Source organism: Chiloscyllium punctatum, chromosome 3 (genome assembly GCF_047496795.1).
Source record: "Chiloscyllium punctatum isolate Juve2018m chromosome 3, sChiPun1.3, whole genome shotgun sequence".
Lineage (NCBI taxonomy): Eukaryota > Metazoa > Chordata > Chondrichthyes > Orectolobiformes > Hemiscylliidae > Chiloscyllium > Chiloscyllium punctatum.
In genome coordinates this window covers 85,784,172-85,807,670 of record NC_092741.1, presented here as the reverse complement: position 1 = coordinate 85,807,670, position 23,499 = coordinate 85,784,172, and the positions used below count along the sequence as shown (strand labels likewise).

The following is a 23,499-nucleotide window of genomic DNA, read 5'->3' as shown; positions in this document are numbered from 1 at the left end:
CTGTTATTAGACTTCTGAATGGACCTCTCAAATTTCAAATCTAATGCCGATCTTGCTTTTGCACACCTTTTCAGCTGTAACTTTGTGTTCCTCGCTCTGTTCTATCACCCTATGATTTTTGTATGTTATAATCTACCTGTACAGCACGCGAAACAAAACACTTTTCACTGTTCTTGGGTACATGTGACAATAATAAATCAAAACAAATACTGGAGGAGGAAGAAATGCCCAGGTTGTTGGCACTTAGAGGACTTCTGGAGAACAGGCACCTGCTCATCCCCAGGCAGAATATGACTGCATCGTGTTGGCCATTAATAACTTTGGCAAATATAGAGTCACAAGAACAAATGGCAGTTTTGTGGCAGACACTTGGCAAACTCCAAGTTTGGAGGAGTCTAGGGTCATTATTAATACTGTGTTGGCTTCACCATGTGTGGACAGGTTTGTGGTTTCTGTGGAAAGCTAGATCCAGAAAAAATACTTAGTGACTGTCAGAAATGCATTTTTTTTTGTGCTCCAGTGCATTATCCATTGGTGCTCAGCATCAACAGCAATGTGTCAGAAGGAAGCTGTATCTTGACTACAATCCCTTGGACTGAAATTTGACTAATTATGATGGCATACACTGAATGACCAAACTTTATTTACTAAGGACTAGTCCCCCAGACCATTTGATTTCAGCACATTGTGTTTTTGCTGTGAAAATTGTTGGCACATGCTGTCGATGTGCCGTGGATGTAGCATAGTGCCAAATATCAACAAGTCCACTCCCTGAACTGTTCCATCCAGTCAAACATGACAACCTCCCTGGATTTCTCTTTGTGCTGAAAGGTAAACTGGATCTTTCAAAGTAAGTAGAGATCCATTGTTTTCTGCAGTCACTTTCAAATGTAACATAATGAACTTCACCCTATTACGATAGTTTATTTCCATTTGTGTTGAATTGAAAATAGTAATGTTTGGCAATTTTTGAATTCATTAATCAATAATTGCGACAAATATTTCATTAAAATTGGTTTTGAGTATCCCCATTTTACACTCATGAATTTACTGCTATGCTTTGCCATACTTTTCATTAGAATTTGTCTTTTTGTACCGTTATGTTCCCTGTAAATTTTTTCATGATCGATTTACAAGTGATTTAATTAATACCATTTTACATTAATAAACCATTTTATTCTGCGATAATTGCTTACTTTTTGGCTGAGTAAGAAGAGATGCCATGTACATAGTAAGGAGAATTATGTTTTGTTAAATCAACTCGAACTGGTGCTTTTTAAAATAAGTGTTAAGCTTAATGTATAAGATGCTTAACACTCCAGTGATGTACTTTTTTAACTTGACAAGTACTTCTGAGCTGCACAAAAGGAATATAAGAAAGAAGTCTCAGTTATGTGAATGTAAAACTACAGAAAAAATAAAATACCGACTTATTATTAAAACAAAACGGCTGATTAATGAAGTGTTGGAAGTAGGTCTGATAATGTCTGTGAAGAAACAGTGCTTTTGTTTCAGTCGAATCTAACTTATTCATTTTCACTCTGTTTCTCTATACAAATCAACCTTCCCCTAGGAGTACATGGTAAGGGTTAGGCAAAGGGCCACTTCTACCCATTTGTGTTCACCCTTGAAGCAGTGTAGAGAGAGCTTTACTCAAATTTACTTGACTATAGCTGCTTCGAGAGTGTCTGATATTAGTGCTGGGGTCCGCAGATGCTGCCAGACCAGCTGAGTTTTGCCAGCCATTTCTGTTTTTGTTTCAGCACTCTTCTTTAATCCAGTTTATGTTTATTTCTTCTTGCAAACTCACTTGATGAGTACATGATTCAAGGTTTTGACAAAATGTTATATTTCAGCAAGGTAATATTTACATTATGGCATTTGGATTTTCTTGGTTCTCCTCCAGACATCGGTGTTATGGCCAACTATGGCAATAAGCTTCCCCAGATAGATGAACTTTTCTTCTTTTGGCATGGCACTGAGGACTTCATAGAGATCAGAATACAATCATGGAGTTATAGAGCACTAAAACATATCCTTCTGTCCAACCAGTCCATGTTGAATATAATCCCAAAATAAACTAACCCCACCTGCCTGCTCCTGGTCCATATCCTTCCAAACCTTTCCTGTTCATGTACATAACTAAATGTCTTTTAAACATTGCAACTGTGCCCATATCCACTACTTCCTCAGGAGGATCATTCCACACACAAACTGCCCTCTCTGTAAAATATTTGCCCCTCATGTCATTTTTAAATCTCTCTTCTCCTACCTTAAAAGAATGTCCCCAGACTTGAAAGCCCCCTGCTAGGGTAAAGACATCTATCATTATCCTTATCACTGACTTATCTTTAACGTATTCAAATAGGTCAAAGTTTGAACCCTTGACATAAGAGCTGATGGTGGCATATCGTCCAAGCCTGATCCTAAAGTGAAATTTTGTTAGCCTTTCATTTTTGCAATTGAGGAGTTCTGGCTGTGCAACAAACACTCCATTCCTAAAAATAGAACTCCCACACTGTAGATATGAAGATTGCTATCAGTCTTGCCTTTCCACCACTTGTTCTTTCAGATATCCTTCATCAGGAAGATTAAGCTCACTGAGGGAAGTGATGTCAATGTGAAGTCTTGCACAGTCACATGATATGAAAGCCATGGTTTCTGGATGGTCATTCCAAAATCCAAATTTTTTTTTTTTTCCTTTGACACTTAACTAGTGACCCTAAGGGTGTCATTTCCCAATCAGGAGAAAGTTAAACAGTTTTTTTTAGGGCACACTTTTTTGAGACGCCTCTCCATTTGGGTGACCAATGGTTATTCTGAAGGGGAATTTTCAGTTTGAGATGTTGCTGCCCACAGTCACTTCTGTCTCAAGACCTTAGTGCATCTTGTATGCTGCTTCTTGCTGAGAGACTCACAGGTTTACAACCCTGCTTTCACTGCCAGAGGAGTTGGCAAATATACCCTGGTAGAAGCCTATGCATTAATTTGTTTCACATTAGGACCTCAGAGCACCATCATGTTCTTGATGGGTTGGTGATCAGATTTCAGTGACATTTCAAATCACAATGATCAGGACCATCTTCCTTCTGCCACACTTTTTCTGCCTTCATACCCAGTGGCATATATAGTCTTCTTTGCTCCTGGTAGAGCCAGTCATGATCAGGGGAGTTGCCAATCAAAATACAGACCCCAAAAGTCCTCAGTGGGATAACTAGCAAAGTGCTCTCAATGGCACCACTCTGGTTCATCAGAGGGTACAATTATCTCCATAACATAAATTTGGCAATCCATGGAGAAGTCAGATAAAGTAGGTTTGAGAATTCTGTCCAGTATAGATCCTGCTAATGTTTGAGATTTATGTGAACTAGCAGTTGTGGGATAGGTGTGAGCACCACTTTGACTGTAGTTTTGGTACTCACCTCTCTATGATGGCTGGAAATTCCTGATACCAGTCAGATCGAGGGTAAGGTTGTTCAAGATCCTCATCTCAATCACACCATTTTAATCTTTTGCATTATATGCGCAACCTGCAAATCTTTTAAAAAGTTGGGCCTACATATACCTTTTGTGGTGACTGGTACACTTCTACTGGTTCACATGTGAGTGACAGTCAGAGGGTCTGCCCATTACAAGACATTATCAAAGCTTTTGCAAGGTAGTATCAGGGAGAAAAGTGAATGTCTGTCATGTGCTACTGTCATTAGATATGCATTCTTCAGTCATACAATCTTCCTTTTTGGAAAACATTTAAATCATTAATACCTCTGAGCTCTACATACAACCTTCCAAGTTTTAAACCTTTCTAACTCACTCACACAGTATAGGCAGGAGATCATGTTCCTCTTATTCACAACAAAAACCAAAAACATCTTTCTGAGAGTGATTAGCTGCCGCTGTTTCATCCAGAAATTCCCTGTGTTCTTCTTTCTACTCTCTCTCGCTGTGTTTAACCATAGTTTCTTTTGCATCTGTGCACTGATTATGTTCATGCTCCCAATTCACTTCCTGTAGCTATCCCTTGTCCCTGCTAGCTACATGGTTTCTTCATAACTTTTAAAAAAATATCTGTATGGTTAGTACTGCTTCCAGATCAGTGATCAAATCTCATGAACCAATGTTTCTTATTAGCTGAGAAAATTATAGTTGATTATTTTACAAATGATACAAACTTTTAAAAGTCCCTTTCAAACCTGCATCAAAAACAATTACAGATTCTACAAACATTTTTTAGAAAAGCACAATTTTTTTCTTAGTGTGTTACTTCTGGGTTAAAGGCTGTCACAAATACCTTTAATTTATACAATTAAACAATCTTGCCTATCAAAAATATACCTTGTTTATTCTTTTTAGGTATTTCATTTATTTTTAATCAATAAGTCCATTTATATCACAATCAATATCTAAACTCAAGGCTTCCTTCCTGGCACATTCAAATTTCTTGAACAAGCTTCTTGATCCGTTGCTCCATCCTGCCCAATGTATCTGAGGGCATTTCTCCAGTTCTGCAAATGCCATGTAAATAGCTTTACACGTCAATAGCCAGAACCACTGAGAAAGAATTATTCTTCCATAATGTAGGAGCTCTTTGCAGACTGACTATATTCTGATTAGTATCAATAGAAACATTAAAGTTGCAGCACTAAAAGATATTGAAAAGTATATAAGCCACAGACATTGACATTGATTTGAATAACTGACTCATGCAAAGGTTTTCTGAGTCTATAAATTTTATGTGCTACAATAACTTTATTGTGAAAGCCTTTATTGGATTTCGCTCTTAATGTACCATAGCATGAGTATGTTGTTAATGCTATTCTTGTTACAAAATAATAATGCTATTCTTGTTACAAAATAATAATTTTAAGATTCCAAGTGCTTGAAATGAGCATAGAAATTTCTAACTCACCTTTGTGTAAACTTGACATTGTAGGAAATTGTTTGGCATCTGAGTCAAAGGTTATGGTTCAAGATCCAATTAAAAGTAGGGCCTTGGGTATTGTTGTTGAACAGAGAGACCTCGGGGGTTCAGGTCCATAATTCTTTAAAGCTTGCGTCACATGTAAACAGAGTGGTTAAGAAGGCATTGAGCAGACTTGCCTTCATTGCTCAGACCCATGAATATAGGAGTTAGAAATTCATGTTGAGGTTGTGCAAGGACATTGGTGAGGCCTCTTCTAGAGTACTGCATCTAGTTCTGGTCATGCTGTTATAGGAAGGATTTTATCAAGCCTGAGAGGGTTCAGAAAGCAGTTATCAGGTAATGCCGGGAAGGGAAGAATTGAGTCATAAGGAGAGGCTGGATAGGTTGGGACTTTTTTCACTAGACTATAGGAGGTTGAGGGGCAACCTTATGGAGGTATTTAAAATCATGAGGGGGATAGATAAGGTGAATAGCAGGTGTCTTTTCCCTACGGCAGAGGATTTCAAGACTGGGTAAGAGGAGAAAGGTTTAAAAAGGACATGAGGGACAACATTTTTTTACGTAGAGTAGTTCATGTGTTGAATGATCTTCCAGAGAAAGTGATAGATGCAGGTACAGTTACAACATTTAAAAGACATTTGGATAAGTCAATGAATAAGAAAGGTTTGGAGGAATATGGACAAAGCCCAGGCAGGTGGGACAAGTTTAGTTTGGGATTATGGTCAGCATGGACTGGTTGGACCGATGGGTCTGTTTCCATGCTGTATGACTGTATCAATACCAGGTTTTGAACAAATAGACAAGACTGACATGCGAGTCTGGTATGGAATAAAAGCTGCATTATCAGAGGTGCCATCCTTTAGATGGCTAACCAAGGACCAACATATTTTTATCACCAGATTCAAAATTCTTAAACTACACATTTAAAAACAAGAGGGACTTCTCTTGATATCAGTTAAAATTGTCTCAATCCGTACCATGAAATATATTGGTGGCTTGTGATGGTATGCATGAGTCATTGCTGTAATATTATTCTCTTTCAAACAAACTTATTTATAATTTTTAAAAGTTATGTTAACAAACATTTTCTGCAAGGGCATTGATTTGTGCAAACCAACCCACAGTTTCAAAGTTCAGCTCTGACTGGGGAGCCTTACCAGCTGGGAATATGTATTGGAAAACTTATGCCATTTGTTTGAATTTAACAACCATTTATTTTGTGGATTGAAGATTATTAAGTTCACGTTAGAGCTCTTTGGGGGTACTCTCCAGGTGAATAAGGCTGCCGTCTGGATGTGTGCATTTGGAAAATCAACCCATTGTGAAATGAGTTTCCTTTTGAGGGAGAAACACAATTAAACTCAATGTATCTGACCTTCCATAGGGATTATTTCTATCGTCTGCTGTAAATTCAGGGAAAGATCCAAAGAATTCCATGTTAAACTGTAAAAATCTTTTAGCCATTCACATGATGGGAATCTATTCATAAAATTTAATTTGTTGATTTCAAGGCAGATCTCCCAATGAAATAGAAACTGAATTAAAAATGGAACAGAAAAGTAAACCAAGTACCTAAATGTAGAATTGAAATTGACTCTCCCAGTTTATAAGGAAACAAAAATAAACTGAGGTTTGGGAAACACATTTTCTGCTGAACTGAGCTTGGTTAAAGATATAAATAAACATATAGATCAGGCAAAGCTGAAGAGTAGCAGATGATGTACCTACTGGTGGAGAACAAATAAATTGAAGGAGACACAATATGACAGACCAGATCCAAAAGCTAAGATTAAGTTGCTGAAGCAGTTTCTGTTATTTGAAGATAACATTAATGGATTGATGTTACTCACATTGAGTTGAGCTGGTTCTGCCATTTATGGTGAACACTGTGACAATGGAATTTACGTTGGTAGTACACTTCTCATGAGGGAGTCAGAGTTTGAAAGACTTTGTGACTAAGTGTAATCATTAATATTGGAGTGGACTCCTGGTGAAGGGTTTTTGTCCAAAACGTCGATTCTCCTGCTCCTCGGATGCTGTCTGACCTGCTGCGCTTTTCCAGCACCACTCGACTCCTGAGCCAATTTGTAATATTTGCTTACTTCTATCCAGGATTTAGTTTGTAATTTATAGTTTAAATTTGACTAGAATTTGCCAATTAACTCACATTTAATTTGTGTAAATTCTGGATGTTGAAGTATAAGATAAACAGTATTCAGTAATCAGTATTAAAAAAACCCCAAAGAAATGCAGATGCTGGCAATCAGAAACAGAAACTAAACTGCGAGAAAAAAATCAAATCTGGCTGCATCTATTGAGAGAGAAACAGATTAATGTTTCAGGTCTAGAGACCCTTCTTCAGAACTGGAAATGTTTGGTGTATACATGTTGAAGATGGGGTGGGGGAATGGGGGAGGAATAAAGATTGGTATGATGAAGCCCAGAGAGAGAGAGAGAGAGAGAGAGAGAGAGAAAACAGTGGTTGGACATCCAAAGGAATAGTTAATGGTCAGCCTGAAGGAATCAATAGCTGATATTAGTTTGGTCTCTCTCTCCCTCTGGGTGAGTGTGTCAGTGTGAGTGAGGGCGGGAGTGTATGTGTGCACATGACAGAAAGCTTGTGTCTGAGTGAGTGAGTCAGAGTCAGAGAGACATAGAGATGTAGAGATAGAGACTCAGAAAGACAGAGAGACAGACATGCAGTGCGGTCACCTGTAGTGTGACATTAACCCAGAGTCCTGATTGAGGCCATTCCCATACCTAGCAAACTCTGCTATCAGCTCCTGCATTGTTGCTTGTCCCACAGTCTGCCTAGGAGGATGGTCACCTGAAAGTCCAAGGCTGAATGTCCTAGGCCACTGAAGTGTTCCCCGACTGGGAGGGAACACTCCTGCCTGGTGATTGTTGTGCGGTGTCCATTCATCCGTTGTATAGTGTCTGCTCAGTCTCACCAATGTACCATGCCTCAGGGCATTGTTGCTTGCAGCGTATGAGATAGACCATGTTGGCTGGGTCACATGAACTACTCACTGTGTACACGATGGGAGGTGACCCCATGTGTAATGGTGTTACCAGTGTCAATACTGTGACATGTCTTGCAGCGGCTGCTGCAGCAGGGTTGTATGTTCTCACACATACCCCATCACACTCACATACACACACTTCACCAAGCTTACACACACATTATCACGTGCACTCACATCCACACACTCACTGTGTCACTCCTACATGCTCACACATAAGCTTATGTGAATTTGTTTTTGCAGAATTACATTTTGTTTTGCTCAGACACTGCATGAATCCATGTTAAACTCAAACTATACAGAGGGTTTGACAGTCTGACATAGCATTGGGACACAGATAGACTTCACACTTATTGTTTAAAAAGGTAAGCATCTTGAGAATGTAATTTAAAAGAAGTTCTGGGAGTTACATCTAAAAGAACCAAAACCAGCGCATTTCATTATAAAAGATAAAAGTTTTAATCTAAGATTGTTTAGTGTACCACATGTCCATGACACTGGACTCGTTTGGCTATAAATTCTGTGAGCATGATCTTAACCTCCATAACCACCTGATGAAGGAGTGGTGCTGCAAAAGGTAGTGCTTCCAAATAAACCTGTTGGACTATAACCTGGTGTTGTGTGATTTTTAACGTTGTCCTCTCCACTCCAACACTGGCACCTCCAGGTCACTTAAAGGGCAGTCATAAAAGCTGAAAGTGTAAAACCAAGGGTGGAGATTTTCTGAATGAGGAATTCTCATAATCTTTGTCCCAAGCAATCTGGGATGAGTGTGGAAAGTCAGGGCAGCGGTCTGGCCTTTGAGGGAATGGTGAGATTTTGATAGAATTGTGACCTGTCCCCTCAAGGATTTTTTTTTAACATGTATTTACACATTTGATGTTAGTTAACATCTTTGATAGATATCTGTTACTGAATCCATTTTTTTTTAAATTTTCTAGGGCAAAGTTCAGTTGCAAGGATGAAGTCTCCAGGTTGGTCATCAGCATAAAAATCATCACATTTTTCATGTAGACATAGATGAATTAAATCATTTATTTTGTACAAATTTGCATTGAATTTTAGTTTTAAAATGAGAAAGAAAATTTCATTAGTTTGTGTCAGCCTAGTTTAAGTGAACATTAGTCATTAAGTGTATTCAAGGTTAAGATAGACATACAGGCAGATTTTTAAATCAGTATTGGAAACAAGGATTATCAGATCAGCCATGATATCAGTGAATAACAGAACAGAGTTGATTAGCCAAATGGCCTACTTCTGCTCCTTCATCTTCTAGTCTTCTCTTTTCAGAGGCTTGATATCCTAAGTTGGCAACCTCCATGCAACAGCCTGTCAGTACTTTCAAAACTTAGTCCTATCCTGACTTATATTCATTTCAGAAGATGAGATTTGGATGTCATATCGAGTTGATGCAATTTCTTTTCTATATATGTCAAATTTAATATCTTAAATGAGCATTACTTTATTAAAGTTGCACCAAGTGTGAAGTGACATAAATCCTTGGAGACTGCTATCTCCAAATATCTGCTCTATTATTCACATTCAATCATTTTTATTTTCCAATGGAACAATTGGGTTGCTGTTTACCAGAAACATTTATGCAATTATTTCCAACAAACGACCTTGGTGTGAAATTTACCCAACTTTGAAAATTGATCAAAATTCAGTTGAATATTTTTGTTTCTTGTAGTTGCAATCAATTAGAGATTCATAATGTAATTCTAAAATGAAATTGCATCTCATTCTGGCTTGAAACTTGTTTAGTGACATTGGATAGCTATGCTATTTCTGTAAATGTCACTTTGACTTTCAATGGTAGAGTTAGGGTTTTTTGTGTTATCTATGCAATTATACATCAATGTCATACTCAGTCACCATTAGTATGCTGAATTTTGAGTATTCAAACACTAAATGTAACCATCAGATTAATTGGCTAGTCAGATTGTTAGAGGACTGACAAAGGGCACAGTTGCCAATGCTGTACAAATTGAATTTGCAAATGAGTTACAACATCAGATCCATGAATCAATTCATGCTTATTTTGCTTCAAGAAAGTTACATTGAAGCTTCCATGCTCAATTAAGAGAAGGGGTTATGTTTCACATAGCCCTATTGGGTGTGTTTTTGGCAGACAGACAAGTAAAAGAGGTTAAGTGCCACCACATTCTCAACCACCCCTAAGCTGAGTCCCACAAAATGCTAGATGGGAAGGAGCCTGAGTTTCCCTAGGTAGACCAATTCTTAAAGGTAAATTCAGCTTTCCTGTAACTCCATTGTCCTGAATAATGCACTACTCACTCCATAATACTATTAGTGAGAACAGTTAAAATGGGAGTTGGCAGATCATGTTTTTCTCCTGGTCTATGTGAAATAAGTCAAAGGTCACATAACATCAGTTATAGTCCAACAGGTTTATTTGAAGTCACAAGCTTTTGGAGCGCTACTCCTTCATTACCTGAGAAAGGAGCTGTGCTCTGAAAGCTTGTGATTTCAAAGAAGCCTGTTGGACTGTAACCTGGTTTCGTGTGACCTCTGACGTTATCCACCCCAATCCAACTCCGGCACCTCCACATTACGTGAAATAAGGCAGGATAGATGCTGAGAACACCATTTGGAGATTTGCCCTGTCTGCATTCGGATTCCTCTGCCCAAGATTTCACAACCACTTTCTCCTATGCCTCCTGCCCTCTACAATCTGACACCTTCCACCCCCCAAATTACAAACACCCCACCAATCTGTCCAACCTCCCCACCTCCAGGATCCTTTCATGTCCTGAAACCTGGGATTTGCAGCAGTTGCACTCTCTCTGCCTGCAGTTCCAGCAGTATGCACTACTGAACCTTGGTACTGTAAGGTTGAACAGAGCTGCCAAGGTGGGGCTTACTGGACATGAGGTGGGAACATCACATTGTTAACCAATTGCACCCACCCACAGCTTGTTATGGTGGCTGCACTGATGGCTTCCTTAGAGTGTATCAACCTTTTGCTGACTCAGAGTTAGAGGAGTACCCCAACCCTCCCAGCCCCTGCTGTAATGTAGATTCTTAGTCAAATGTAGGAGTGAGGTCTTGTTGGCCATTGGGTGTTAAAATTAGGCTAGATTCAGAAAAGTGTTATTATTTCAGTTGTGTGACATCTTACTTGTTAGCATCAGCTAAATGAATTCCATATGTCCAGTTGTGGAGTTTCTCCTGTGATCTGCTATAGTTGTAATGGCCCCATCCCTATGTAGGGACTGTGAATTACAGGATTCCTGTAAGTTAATGATTATTGCCCCAACCTGGTGACTGGCTAATTCTGTCAACCTTTAACCACCACTTCCAAACCTAACACAAGTGTCACAACAAGTCTTGGGACTTTGGGAAGTCAGTCAGTCTCATCAATTTCCTCCTCTCACCTGTAAAACTGTTTTTTCACATTCCTATAATAATCTTGATCAGTAAATAACTGCCTTTGTCCATTTTTAAATTGGCACAGGGTACGTAACTGTTTCCTGAGCACAGTTTCCAACTGTAATTTTGTGCTACTCCTTTCCACTGGCTTGGCTGCTCTGTGGGAGACATAGCCAATGTTTAGCTCACATGTTGAAAACAAGGAAGTCATCTAGAAACCAACAAGACTGTTCTACTCTAAAACGTTTAGTAAGCCCTTGTGCAATATAGATAGGTGCATTAATACAATGTCTAAATTTATTTTTGAACTTTCATAACATTTGAACATTTGTTTAGGTTCTGTTTAAGTGGTTCCATAATATGTTTTAATAATACACTAAATCTAAAATATATTTTTCATTCTGATGTGAAGTTTTTAATACTCTCCTGTCACTGCAGCAAATCTGCGATTCTTCCAGTGTGTGTCCCTTGATTCTCCCAATGGATATGGGCCTATGTCAAACGTTTTCTCATCTCTCCAAAGTCCTGCAATAAACAAACAAAGCCTCAAGCAGAGTGGAGATTCTGAAAGGAAAGTCAGATCTCCAGGACATTAGATAAACAGATAACGAGACTACATGGGAAACTATTCTGCTCATTTTATACTGAAACTTTCAGTTCTCCTGCTCTGCTCTGTTTGCAGAGCTGTATTCACAGAAATCACTGAGAAGAACAAAATACTTCAATGTTGACTACAGATATGTAAAGCAGGAAAGATAATCAGTTTGAATGGACTGTAATATTACTTCAGGTTGGAAGACTTAAATATTTAACACTTGTCAATCCTGCGGTGCTACAGCATTAAATTGCTCCTAACAGCTATATGAAATACTGACAAATGCCTGCATCTCTTACTCCTCTTCATGGCTTCATGCAAGCTCCAAGGTGTTATAGAAACATAGAATCACTACAGTGTGGAAGCAGGCCAATTCGTCCATCAAGTCCACACCAACCCTCTGAAGAGCATCCCAACCAGACTCATCCCCCTGGCCTATACCTGTAATCCTACATTTCCAATGGCTCATCCACCTAACCTGCACACCTTCGGACTGTCAGTTTAAATTTGCCTTTCAAATGCTCGTAAAACGCAACGCCCCTGTAGCTATGATTTTATTCAGTTCAAGCTACTTGTCTTTAATAATTTGTTAATTGCCTGATATGTGGAAAACTAACATTTAGATGGTTTTTCTCCCTCTTCCATTTCTACTTTAAGCGGGGAGAAAATGAGTTCCATCAGAATTCTTCTTTATCTGCTCCAATTGATCTTGTGCTTTTACTCAATGAATTCTGAATAATGCTACTACAGATACAATATTCAATAGTGTGTATAAACTGTGAAGGGTTTCCAATAATCTCTATATATTATAACAAATGCCAATGGACAACAAAACTGTCCATCCAAATTTTCAATGTGATATTAGTATTGACAATATGCTCTGAAGCATTAGATTTAAAACAAAATTTTCCAGAAAGCAGATTGTTTTTATGGCATTAATTGCCCTTCAGCACTCAAAAGCACTGTTGTGATTAACTACCAGATGGAAACCTTCACACAGAACGCTCAGTATTTTACTTATCCTATCCAAAAGCTTTGATGTATTTATTCTGACAGTGCATGGTTTTGCTGGAAATGACTTTACTTTCTGCTCCCTGCTTCTGCAACTGTATTTTTGTACATTCTATTATGCTCTGAAAAAGAAAATGCAGTTATTTGTCAGCATGTGACTTGAATTATTCTTTAAAGCATGCGACTATTTAAAACAAGGAGAAATATCACAATCTGGATTTAGGCTGCAGAAGCACACATAGCAAATTTGTTTTTGGAGCATGGAGGTCATGATTTGGTGATTTGTATATTCTTGTGCATTACTGAATGCCAACAAGAATCGTAAAAGAGATGAAAGTGTTGTATTTATTGCAGACAACTGCATTTGACTTAAATCTAGAGTAGTCAGAATTTTGCTTGATTCTGATTTCGGTCTAGTTCAGAAAGATTTATCAAGATTCAAGAGAAATGGTACCAATGATGCACTAATAGATATATTTTCATTTGGAACTAAGTATTTTAAATCTTTTTTACACAATTTATAGTAGAGATTTATAGATATTGACATTGCTTGCACTCAATGACACAAACTTTAAAGATTTTGATTTTTGCTTTAATTTGTGCAGTTACAAGGCAATATTAAAATAGTAACGAAACCAAAGCATCTCAATCTACTTAAAAACTATGCTTGCATTTCTTCATGATAATTGTGACTATTGTTTATCAATGCACTTGCAAACAAATTGCCTTGTAAATGTATTTATGATAAATTATTTTGTAACATCTACACGTGTGATTATGGACAGGAACTTCAGTTCTGAGACATATGCCAAAGCACTTAGACTTAAATGGCATCTCTAAGAAGGTCCCTATTCACGCAAAAATGGAAATAAGATGGAAAATGCTGTTTATAATTCATATTAGATTTGTAAATCTAATTAAATAAGACAGTTGGACAATAATGAATTTTTACTATCCGGTGTTAAAGAAGAGTTGATAACACTAGCTTAGCACAATGGGTAGTGCAGAATCAATGACATGCTATTTGCAGTTGGATAAGATTTGTGTTATTTGTATGATAAATTTAAGTCATAAAGAACACAGCCTTCCAATTGCTGCGATATAAATCTGTTGAAATCCTGTCATGAAGTTGGGGGCAGCGATGTCTGCCCATAAGGAAGTAAAGAAACATATGAGTTTGACAGAGAGGTATGATTAACAGGATAAGAGAGACTGGAGAAAATATTTGACTAAAGGAAATTGTAAATGTTGAGACTGGTGGTGTGAAAACACTATTTATGATCAAGAGAAGCTCCTTAACCTATGAACCTTCAAGGTTATGTTGATCAGTGTAAACAATAATGTTGAGATATGTGCTAAAGGGAAGATGAGAGCAAGTTTTAATTTTCAGGGATGATGATCTAAGAAATAAAAGGGAAAGATAGCACTTTTAAAGTGTACTAACAGGTTCTACTTTTGAATCTGTGGCTGTGAATTTGAATTTTCTATAATTATTGCTGTTCAATTGCCTGAAAGTTACATGTACAATAGCTTTTAAAAGCATTGAACAGCTGAGTAACGGTCAAGTTTCTACGAAAGTATATAGTGACTACAACTATTAGCTTATGTTTTGTGTATATAAGACCAAGAATTTCAAAGAGACTGTTCTATTAATGGAAGCATGCCAGAGTAGAATAAACATTTGATGTTGGAGTCGGATTGAATGATGGTGGAATAAGATTGTTTGCATGGTCTGAGGACTTTCTAGGGTGTTTCAGCAACATCCTTTCCATCCAGCTTTGCAGCTACTGCCTGAGGTGATCACCTCCCCTCGACTCCCAGGCTAAAAAGATAAAATATGAAATACAGAATGAGCTTTTCTGCTTCACAATACAAGTTGACTGACACATCCTAATTAATTACCTCAACCTGAATAAGTTATGGAGCCTTTCAAAGGCCATCTAAGAGACCCGACACCAACTCTCAGACATTATTATTCTGCTGAGGACTTTTAAATAATTACAGGGTGGAAGTCCTAAGTTTGTATGGAATTTCACCTGTTCTACCACTTGACTCAAGCTGTAGATGCCGTCATGTGTGTACAGCAGAACGATGGATTTCCATTGAAGTGAGTTTCAGCTAAACTCTTAACTGACTGCATCAGCTCAGCACTTTACCTGGACTGAAGTTTCATAGTAATTAATTTAGATTATGTAATGTATTAATGGAAAGCTATGTGAGTTTAAGATGAACTGCAAACAAATGTCACTTTTGTGGTCATTGATATTTTCAGATTATATTTTTGATTTGCTCTTAAAACTTTGTTATTATATATAGTGCACTAAACAGTTTATGTGTTAGATTTATTCACACAAATGTTATTAGAATGAAAGAGAATGAAGTAGATCTTGATTTATGTAAAATTGGGAGTAGATAGCATCTCTCCTGAAGCAGATGTAAACTGAGCTATGAACGTTCCAACCTTTACATTACCCTGCATAGTCAAGATCTACCTTAACGCACACTAAGAATCAAAAATGATCTTAGGTAACACCAAATGAAGGTGAATACCTTACTTTGTATGTGTCATTAGGTTTTTGATTTGAATTATGTTTAAGCATCACCATCTGTAAATTTTGAGTACAGAGTCAGAAATAATGAAAGGTGTCACTATGTTCCAAACAAAGTTGTGTAATGTCTTCAAATTAATTTGCAGTTTCTCATACTCCATTAACAAAACAAATGTATAAATGAAAGCTTGTTGTAATTCCTACAGGTTAAATCAAAGTAAATCAAAATTATTATTTTCTGTAAATGAATATAAACAAAAATGTTAAATATAGAATATCAACGGAGAAATAGTAGAAAGAAAGAAGCATTGACATATTAAAATGGGTTACAGATTATTTTAATAAAGTCATCTAATTAAAAATGGTTGCATTTATATAGGACCTTTGGTGACTCAAAGCATTTTGCTTCCAATTTGAAAAAATAGTTCAAATTTACAGTCACTGTAGCAAACATAGCAGCCAATTTTATGCACAGCAAACCCCACAGACAGTAATGTGGTAATAATTCTAAGATATTGATTCAGGAATTGATATTGATCGCGACATCAGCCTAAATACAATGCTCTTTTTTGAAATAGTGCCATGTGAAGTTTTATATTGACCTGAACTGGCAAAAGCAGACAAAGCTTAGCATCTGAACTGAAAAACAGAACCTTCAGCAGTGCAACACTACTGCAATGCAGTGTCATCCTCGACTTTTGTGCAGATATATAGCACATCTATCCAACAAAGAAACAATGTAAACTATGACCACGATGTTTACTGTTATCTACATGATATTTGTTGCCCTAGTATCACCTTGACATACAATCGTTTCTTTCCTCCAATTCCTATGACCTACTACTCTTCTACTTTTGGGTTGGTTTATAGTATCAAGACTATTGTGATTTGAAATGTACAACGATCTCTTTATATAATTAAACAAAGCCCAGAACATTAAAAAAAACATACTATCCCAGAGTATTCCTGTATTGTCTAAAAGTCTTAAGGTGGGAAATAATCTAAGTGATCTAATTAGAGTTTGAGGTGTAACAAGGCTTCTGAAATGATTTCAAATTATTGTTCCCTTCCATAAAAATCCTCTCTTATAGAGCTTCATTATTGTTCAACCCTCAGGCTCTAGGGTAGCACAGTGGGTAGCACTGTTGCCTCATAGTGCTGGAGGTCGGTGTGGACATGTTGGGCCAAAGGGCCTGCTTCCACACTGTAAGGAATCTAATCTAATCTAATCCAGATTCAATTTCAGTCTGGGGTGCCTGTCTGAGTGGAGTTTGCGCGTTCTCCCTGTATCTGCATAGGTTTCTGCCAGGTACTCTGGTTTCCTGCTACAGTCCAAAAATGTACAGGTTAGGTGGATTAGCCATGGTACATGGCCCATGGTATCCAGAGAGGTGTAGGTTTGGTGGATTAGCTATGATAAATATAAGGTTAAGGTGGGTCTGGATAGGAGGCTCTTCTGAACATCAGTGCAGAGTCAGTGGGCCAAATGGCCTCTTACTATATGTAGGGATTCTATTTTTTTTCTAAATCCCCCATTTAAGTGTCTTTTTTATTTTCTTTTTCTTTATAAACCCCCACACTGCTGCCAAACAGCGTTAGTGTATGTACGGATTCTATGATTAATTCCATCATTTTGCTGAGCTGACTGATAATCCAATAATCTTGTATAATTATTTCTATGATTTCACTGTTAATTACACAAATATTGTGTTACTATTCATTCATATATTTTTAATTGTACTAGGAACAGCTAGTTCAACAGTTCAGTAAGTTTATCCAATAAGTAATTAATCCATATGAAGTGAAAAGATCAGAGATTTTATTCTAGATTGTGCTGAGTTACTAATTTATCAGTGTTGGTTTCTTAGCTTTAGTACCTGCAGAAATCAAAGAATCCCTACAGTGCAGAAGCAGGCCATTCGGCCCATCAAGTCCACTCCAAATCTCCAAAGAGCATCCTACCCCCTCCTTGTAACCCTGCGTTGCCCATGACTAATCCACCTAGCTTGCACATCTATGGACTGTGGGAGGAAACCGGTGCTTCTGGAGGAAACCCATGCAGACACGAGGAGAATATACAAACACAAACAATCACCTGAGGGTTGAATCAAACCCAGTTCCCTGGTGCTGTGAGGCAGCAGTGCTAACCACCATGCTACCCTCCCTTATGGGAGGAGACAATTGGCTAGACTTATGACTGTCAGGTTAATCTAGCAGAATGTTTTGCTTGCATTTGCCTCAGAGTCAGAAGAATAATTTGTCAGTTTGTGCCTGGGCTTTAACACAAAATCCTGCTGACAGTCCAGTGCAGCACCAAGAGAGTGCTGCGTTGTGAGGCAGCGAAGTTTTCGATCAGACATTAAAGCAAGATCTCACAAGACTAACAAAATATTAAAAATATTATGGCTCTATTTTGATGGAAAAGAGAGAGTTATCTTTAGCAGCCTGACTTATATTTGTTCCTTCAATCAATATCATAGAAAAAAATTATCTCATTATAAACACTTTATTGATAGTGGAAGTTTGCAATAGGTGAATTGGCTGCTAAGTTTCCTACATTTCAATAGTGACCACATCTTAAATGTAAAATACTTTAAATTATTTAGCAGTCATAAAAGGAATCAACAAAAGAGCCTTTGGAATATAATTCTAATTTAAATTATTAATTTTTCTTGCAATACTTTGAATCTGTCATTACTTTCTTCTTTGCTTTTTTTCCAAAGCTTGCCTTCTGTTCTATACATGAATGAAAAAATGAGTTGCCTGTTGAAAATTGAATATGTTTCATCCAGTTTTGGAGATGAAAACAAGTTTAAAAGATTATGTTCCGCAAGCTGAAATTAGTTTTCAAAACGTCATTGTTAAGTCAATCGAACTTATTCACTTGCTAATTTCATCTCATCATAGATGCAACTGATCAATCTTTGTTAGTTGTCCCTGCTAAAAGCTGGGAAAGATAAAAGGCAGACAAATTTAATCAGCAATATGTTCTGGGACCCAACAGGAAAGAATCAGTACATTCGTCTCCTTTCCCTTTAGTATCAGATAGCAGAGGTTGGAGTGAAAATTTAAACAAGGTTGCCAAGAAATGTCAAATATCAATTAATGATTAGATTAGATTAGATTACTTACAGTGTGGAAACAGGCCCTTTTGGCCCAACAAGTCCACACCGCCCCGCCGAAGCGCAACCCACCCTATACCCCTACATCTACCCCTTACCTAACACGACGGGCAATTTAGCATGGCCAATTCACCTGACCTGCACATCTTTGGACTGTGGGAGGAAACCGGAGCATCCGGAGGAAACCCACGCAGACACGGGGAGAATGTGCAAACTCCACACAGTCAGTCGCCTGAGGCAGGAATTGAACCCAGGTCTCTGGCGCTGTGAGGCAGCAGTGCTTGCCACCGTGCCACCGTGCCGCCGAATTAATGATCCCCCATCTTACATGATTGCACATCGCCAACATGATCAGTGTGAGTGGTAGCTGAAATAATGGGATGCAAGTTCGAGGACTGCTGCTGCACAGCAGCAATCTGAAGGAAGTGGACTGCCCTTGAGTATTGCAGGTTCTATAATTCCTTTGTTCACAATGTTTCTAAGAAGAAATCAATGAGCCCCTTTGGATGGCTGACCATTCCTGCAATGATTATGATTTAAAATCACCCTCCAAGCAGCAGTGAAGCAAACCGAAGTCTAACTAGATTTAACAAAGGAGCTGCTTACAAGTAGTTAGGTCACAGAACAGGTTGTGATTGTGCAAGTCATGGATCACAAGCAACAATAGTCTGCATTACTTTTGTGTACTGCTAGAGATTTTGTTTTCAGTCCACATTTATAGATCAAGTTGTAGTGTATTTAAGAACAGACAAACCCTTGTCAGGAAGCACCTGCGTAAGTAGGGAAACAATTTCAGGTCAGTAACCTTGACGTAAGGTTATGAACCTATAGTGATAAGGTCACAGACCTAAAATGTTAACTCTTAATCTCCATACACAGATCTGTTTGACTTGCTATGTTTTTCCAAGCATTTTTCTGTTTTTCAGATCTAGTATTCACGGTATTTTGCTTTTCAATCAAGATTTCCCTTTGGTAGGTGTCTACTATCTACCTAGCTCTAATTTATTTATCACCTTTAATAAAGTAAATTGGCCCATTGCTTCTCAGCATTGTTATTGGTCAAGATTTGCCAGTAAGACAGGTTAGGAATTGTGAAGACTGTTGCCAAAGGAAGATATTAAGAGGTGAAGAATAGAAAAGGGAAACAGTCTTGGGAGGGAATACCAGAGTTTAGGATTTAAGCAGCTGAAGGCACAATCACCAATGATAAAGCAAAGGAAATTGGGGAAGCACGAGCCTAGAATTGGAGAAGAGAGGCTATTTTGGAGGATTGTCAAGCTGGGAAAGATTACCCAATTGCATCCTTTCATAATGGGCAGTGACTGAGCATGCAAAGGTTGGCCTTGTAAAATGGTACAGGCTGCATCTCTGATGCTAAATGCATCAGAATTACCTCGATCCCATATGAGCTCAATAATTGCAGGCAACGTCTGCGAAAATTAATCTCCGTACATAATATTAATGTGTTTTATGTTACAAAGACTGACTCAAATACAAGATGCAACATGGATAATTCAGTAGCATGCCTCCAAGAGCATATTAATAAATATAAAACTGTAACAGTGCCCCACTATAATCAAAGATATATTTCACACCAAATAGCTCCTCTCCTGCCAAGATTAGTTGAAGGAATATGAGAGCACCATGGCAGGGCAAAAGAAAAGTAAGTCTGGCACAAGTCCAAGTTATTTATTCATCAATTGGTATTTTGGCAATAATCAGAATTTGCAAGAAATATTGCTCAGCAAAAGCAAAACAGCACAGAAGCTGTTTTCAGTCATTAAAACATTTTTTGTCTTGATAAATTGATTTTCAAAAAAGACAATGAAACATCCTAAAGAAAATGAACAGAACCTGCATATGGATCAAAAGTTAAAGATTGGTTATTTGATAGAAAGTTAATCAATTGCCAGGGTCCTTCAGTTAACTGAATTTTATTCATAAGTCAGCAACAATGTTTAACTGATTAAATATTTTTGCTTTCCTGGGTTGAGGTGACTGTCATGCAAGAAAGATTGCATGGAGCTGCTGGAGAGAGCTGGAAGATTGCAGTGTGACTATGAAATGAGAAATAAGACGTACAGCACATTATTAGTCAAAAATCAGCTTTTGATTTGGACAGACACAGCAAATCTAACAAGTACAGATACAAATATGTGAATGCTAGCTTTTATGTACTAAATTATTAAATCAATTATTACCTTTAATGGAATTCTTGATTATTTATGAATAAGTTTATTCATATTCGCACAGCACTTATTTAAAATAAAGTTATTAAAAATATAAAAACTGAAATTAAAATTCACTAAGTAATGGAATAAACTAATATCATAAGCTAGAATAAAACTTGTTTCATAGCAAGAATTGAGGCAAACGTTTTCCACAGATTCAATTGGCAAAAAACATCTAAGGGAGAAGTGTTTTGTACAGTGAGTTGTTATTGTCTGAAAGGGTGGTGGAAGTAGATCCAATTGTAATTTTCAAAAGAAAAGCAGTATGTTATTGAAAAGGAGAAGTTTGTAAAATAGTAGGGAAAGAACAGGAGAGGGGGACTTAATGAATAGCTTTTTCACAAAAACAGCACGTATGCAATGAACCAATGATCTCATCACGTATTCCATAATTTAGCAAACAGAAAAAACAAAAGCCATTTAATGAGTCCATTTTATTTCTCAAATTGATAATACTGTGCACGTTTTTAAAATAAGCAAAACCATTCAAAACTCTCTGAACAAGTATTCCATTTCAAACAATTATAGCTTATGTTTTTTCTTCTAATCTTATATTGTTTTTAAATTATAAAATAAGGATTAAAATTACATTTTCAATATGATATTCCTTAATACAATTAATTTAAAACAAACCCATAGACCAATTTAATGCTTGAAAGCTATTTGAATCACATTAAAAGTCACATTGCGGCAGGTAACTTCAATGCTAAACATTATCTGAAACGGAGTTTTTCTTTTCATAATGCTAAAACATCTATTTAAATTCCTAATGACATTTCAGATATTTACAATATCTTTTTTGTTACAGAGTCAAATGAGGTTGAACAACCCCACTGAACACGTTTCAACTTTGGTTGAAATTAGCAAAATATAGCAGTCAAAATATCAACAGTGACCACAAAAGTTGACTTATTGTGTTAATGTGAAATGTTCGTCATTTTGGTTGAAAAGGTTGTACTTCAGAAAGTGATACAAGTGGAACATTGAAAGTTTGTTCCTATATGATTAGTGTCATGATTGGTTATTGTGACAGTGGTCTGGATGTTGTTCAAAGTAGTGACAGCGAACCCTCGAGGGTATATCACAGTTTTGAAGCACACCAATGTGACTATTATGAAAGGGCAAAACAAAATTATGTTGATAAAGATATCTAATGTTATCATTTAAGTATTGACTTTTATGCTAAGAGACAACTCTCAAGTTGGTGCTAAAAATCGTGCAGCTTACTTTTATGCTGTCACCAAGGTGACTTGCAACTGCACAATGTTGTTATGTAGCTGCTGTTTTTTCTTCTTTGTGACAGAGCACTAACAACTCTGTATGTAGTAAAAAATTATTGTAGAGTGTGAAAATTAGAACATTCTTCTGGTTGATGATATTGAATAGAATTATTTTGACTTTTACAATATCTTCACAATAGTTATCTACTATACTTCATAGAAAAGTGGCTACAATTTTGATATGCAATAAAGTTAGTAGTTAACAAATTTACTAGAGTTATAGCTGTCTATTATGTGGCTCTGCATTTCATTGAACATAATTGTAATATAATTTAATTGTATTAAAACATTGAACAGTCAGCTAATATGATTTTGGAAAATGTTTTGGTCTGCAACAAACACAAAAATGCTAAATTCCAAGTAATCACAACAGTTAATAGAAAAATGGTGTTAATTGGTTTGCAAATCAACTCTGGTAGGCTGAGATGTTGCCATCCAGAAAATAATAGGGAACTATATAATCTCCCTCTGCTTTTAGGCAATTCAAAACAAAACAAAATAATATTTGTCAGCAATGCCAATGATAGATGGAGCATTGCAGCCTTCAAATGGGAAAGGTGAGAGGGTTGTACTTGACTGATTGTGGCAGAGCCAAGTAACCACAACACAACAATTCCTCCAATGACGCTAAAATTCAATGGAAGTTCCTGGAAAACACAGCAACAATAATTTGTTTTTTTATGTCATGCTGGCATGATATCATGTCTGAACCTACGCATGCACAGATTGATCATGGTGGCCATTTTTGCAATGGAAAATGGTGCCTCAGTCAAAAAATGATTCAAGGTATCAACATATTCCATATGTTTGTGGAGAACAGTATGAATGTAAGATTCTTCAAACAAGCATGAGGTTGATTGAGTAGTTTAAATTGGTTGTTAATGTAGCTGCTAATACACACAGGTTGTTCAGCAAGTGCTGCCTATCAGAGAGTCACATACCGTAGGTATTTTGTTCTGAGTTTTGCAAGTGTGGGCCGAGGTAAATATAGTACAGTCTGTAATCTGCCTCTTATAAACAACTGGAGGCAAATGTTATTTAATTTGATAAACCAATCACTGGCATGCACAGTCTACATACCTCACACTACAACAGCACTGAAATTCAAAGATGTATGAAGGAAAACATATTTGGATGGGTGGTGATGCATCAGTCAAAGTAAACCTTCCAGCCAATTCACAGTCAATTTTCCAGATGGACAATCAGCATCTTGTTTTTCCAATGGTATACATTTGTATGATTCTTCGAAATTTGGAAGTCACACAACACCAGATTATAGTCCAATGGGTTTACTTAAAATCACAAGCTTTCACAGCACTGCTCTTTTGTCACTTCACTTCACAAAGGGGCAGTGTTCCAAAAGCTTGTGAT

At 37.2% G+C, this 23,499-nt stretch overlaps 1 protein-coding gene across 34 annotated transcripts in view; it reads left to right on the top strand.

Moving 5' to 3' along the window:
• Positions 1 to 22,428, top strand: part of trdn (triadin) — a 446,963-nt gene extending 424,535 nt beyond the window's left edge. For 32 of the 34 annotated variants that reach the window (XM_072555968.1, XM_072555970.1, XM_072555960.1 and 29 more), the window contains 2 exons: positions 8,889 to 8,921; positions 11,779 to 22,428. In XM_072555968.1, coding sequence (XP_072412069.1) covers positions 8,889 to 8,921; positions 11,779 to 11,936 — 191 coding nt within the window. In that variant the 3' untranslated portion in view covers positions 11,937 to 22,428. Of the gene's footprint in view, positions 1 to 8,888; positions 8,922 to 11,778 lie in introns of those variants that run through there. The other 2 variants (XR_011954524.1, XR_011954519.1) reach the window with 1 other exon arrangement.
• The last annotated feature ends 1,071 nt before the right edge of the window (positions 22,429 to 23,499 follow it).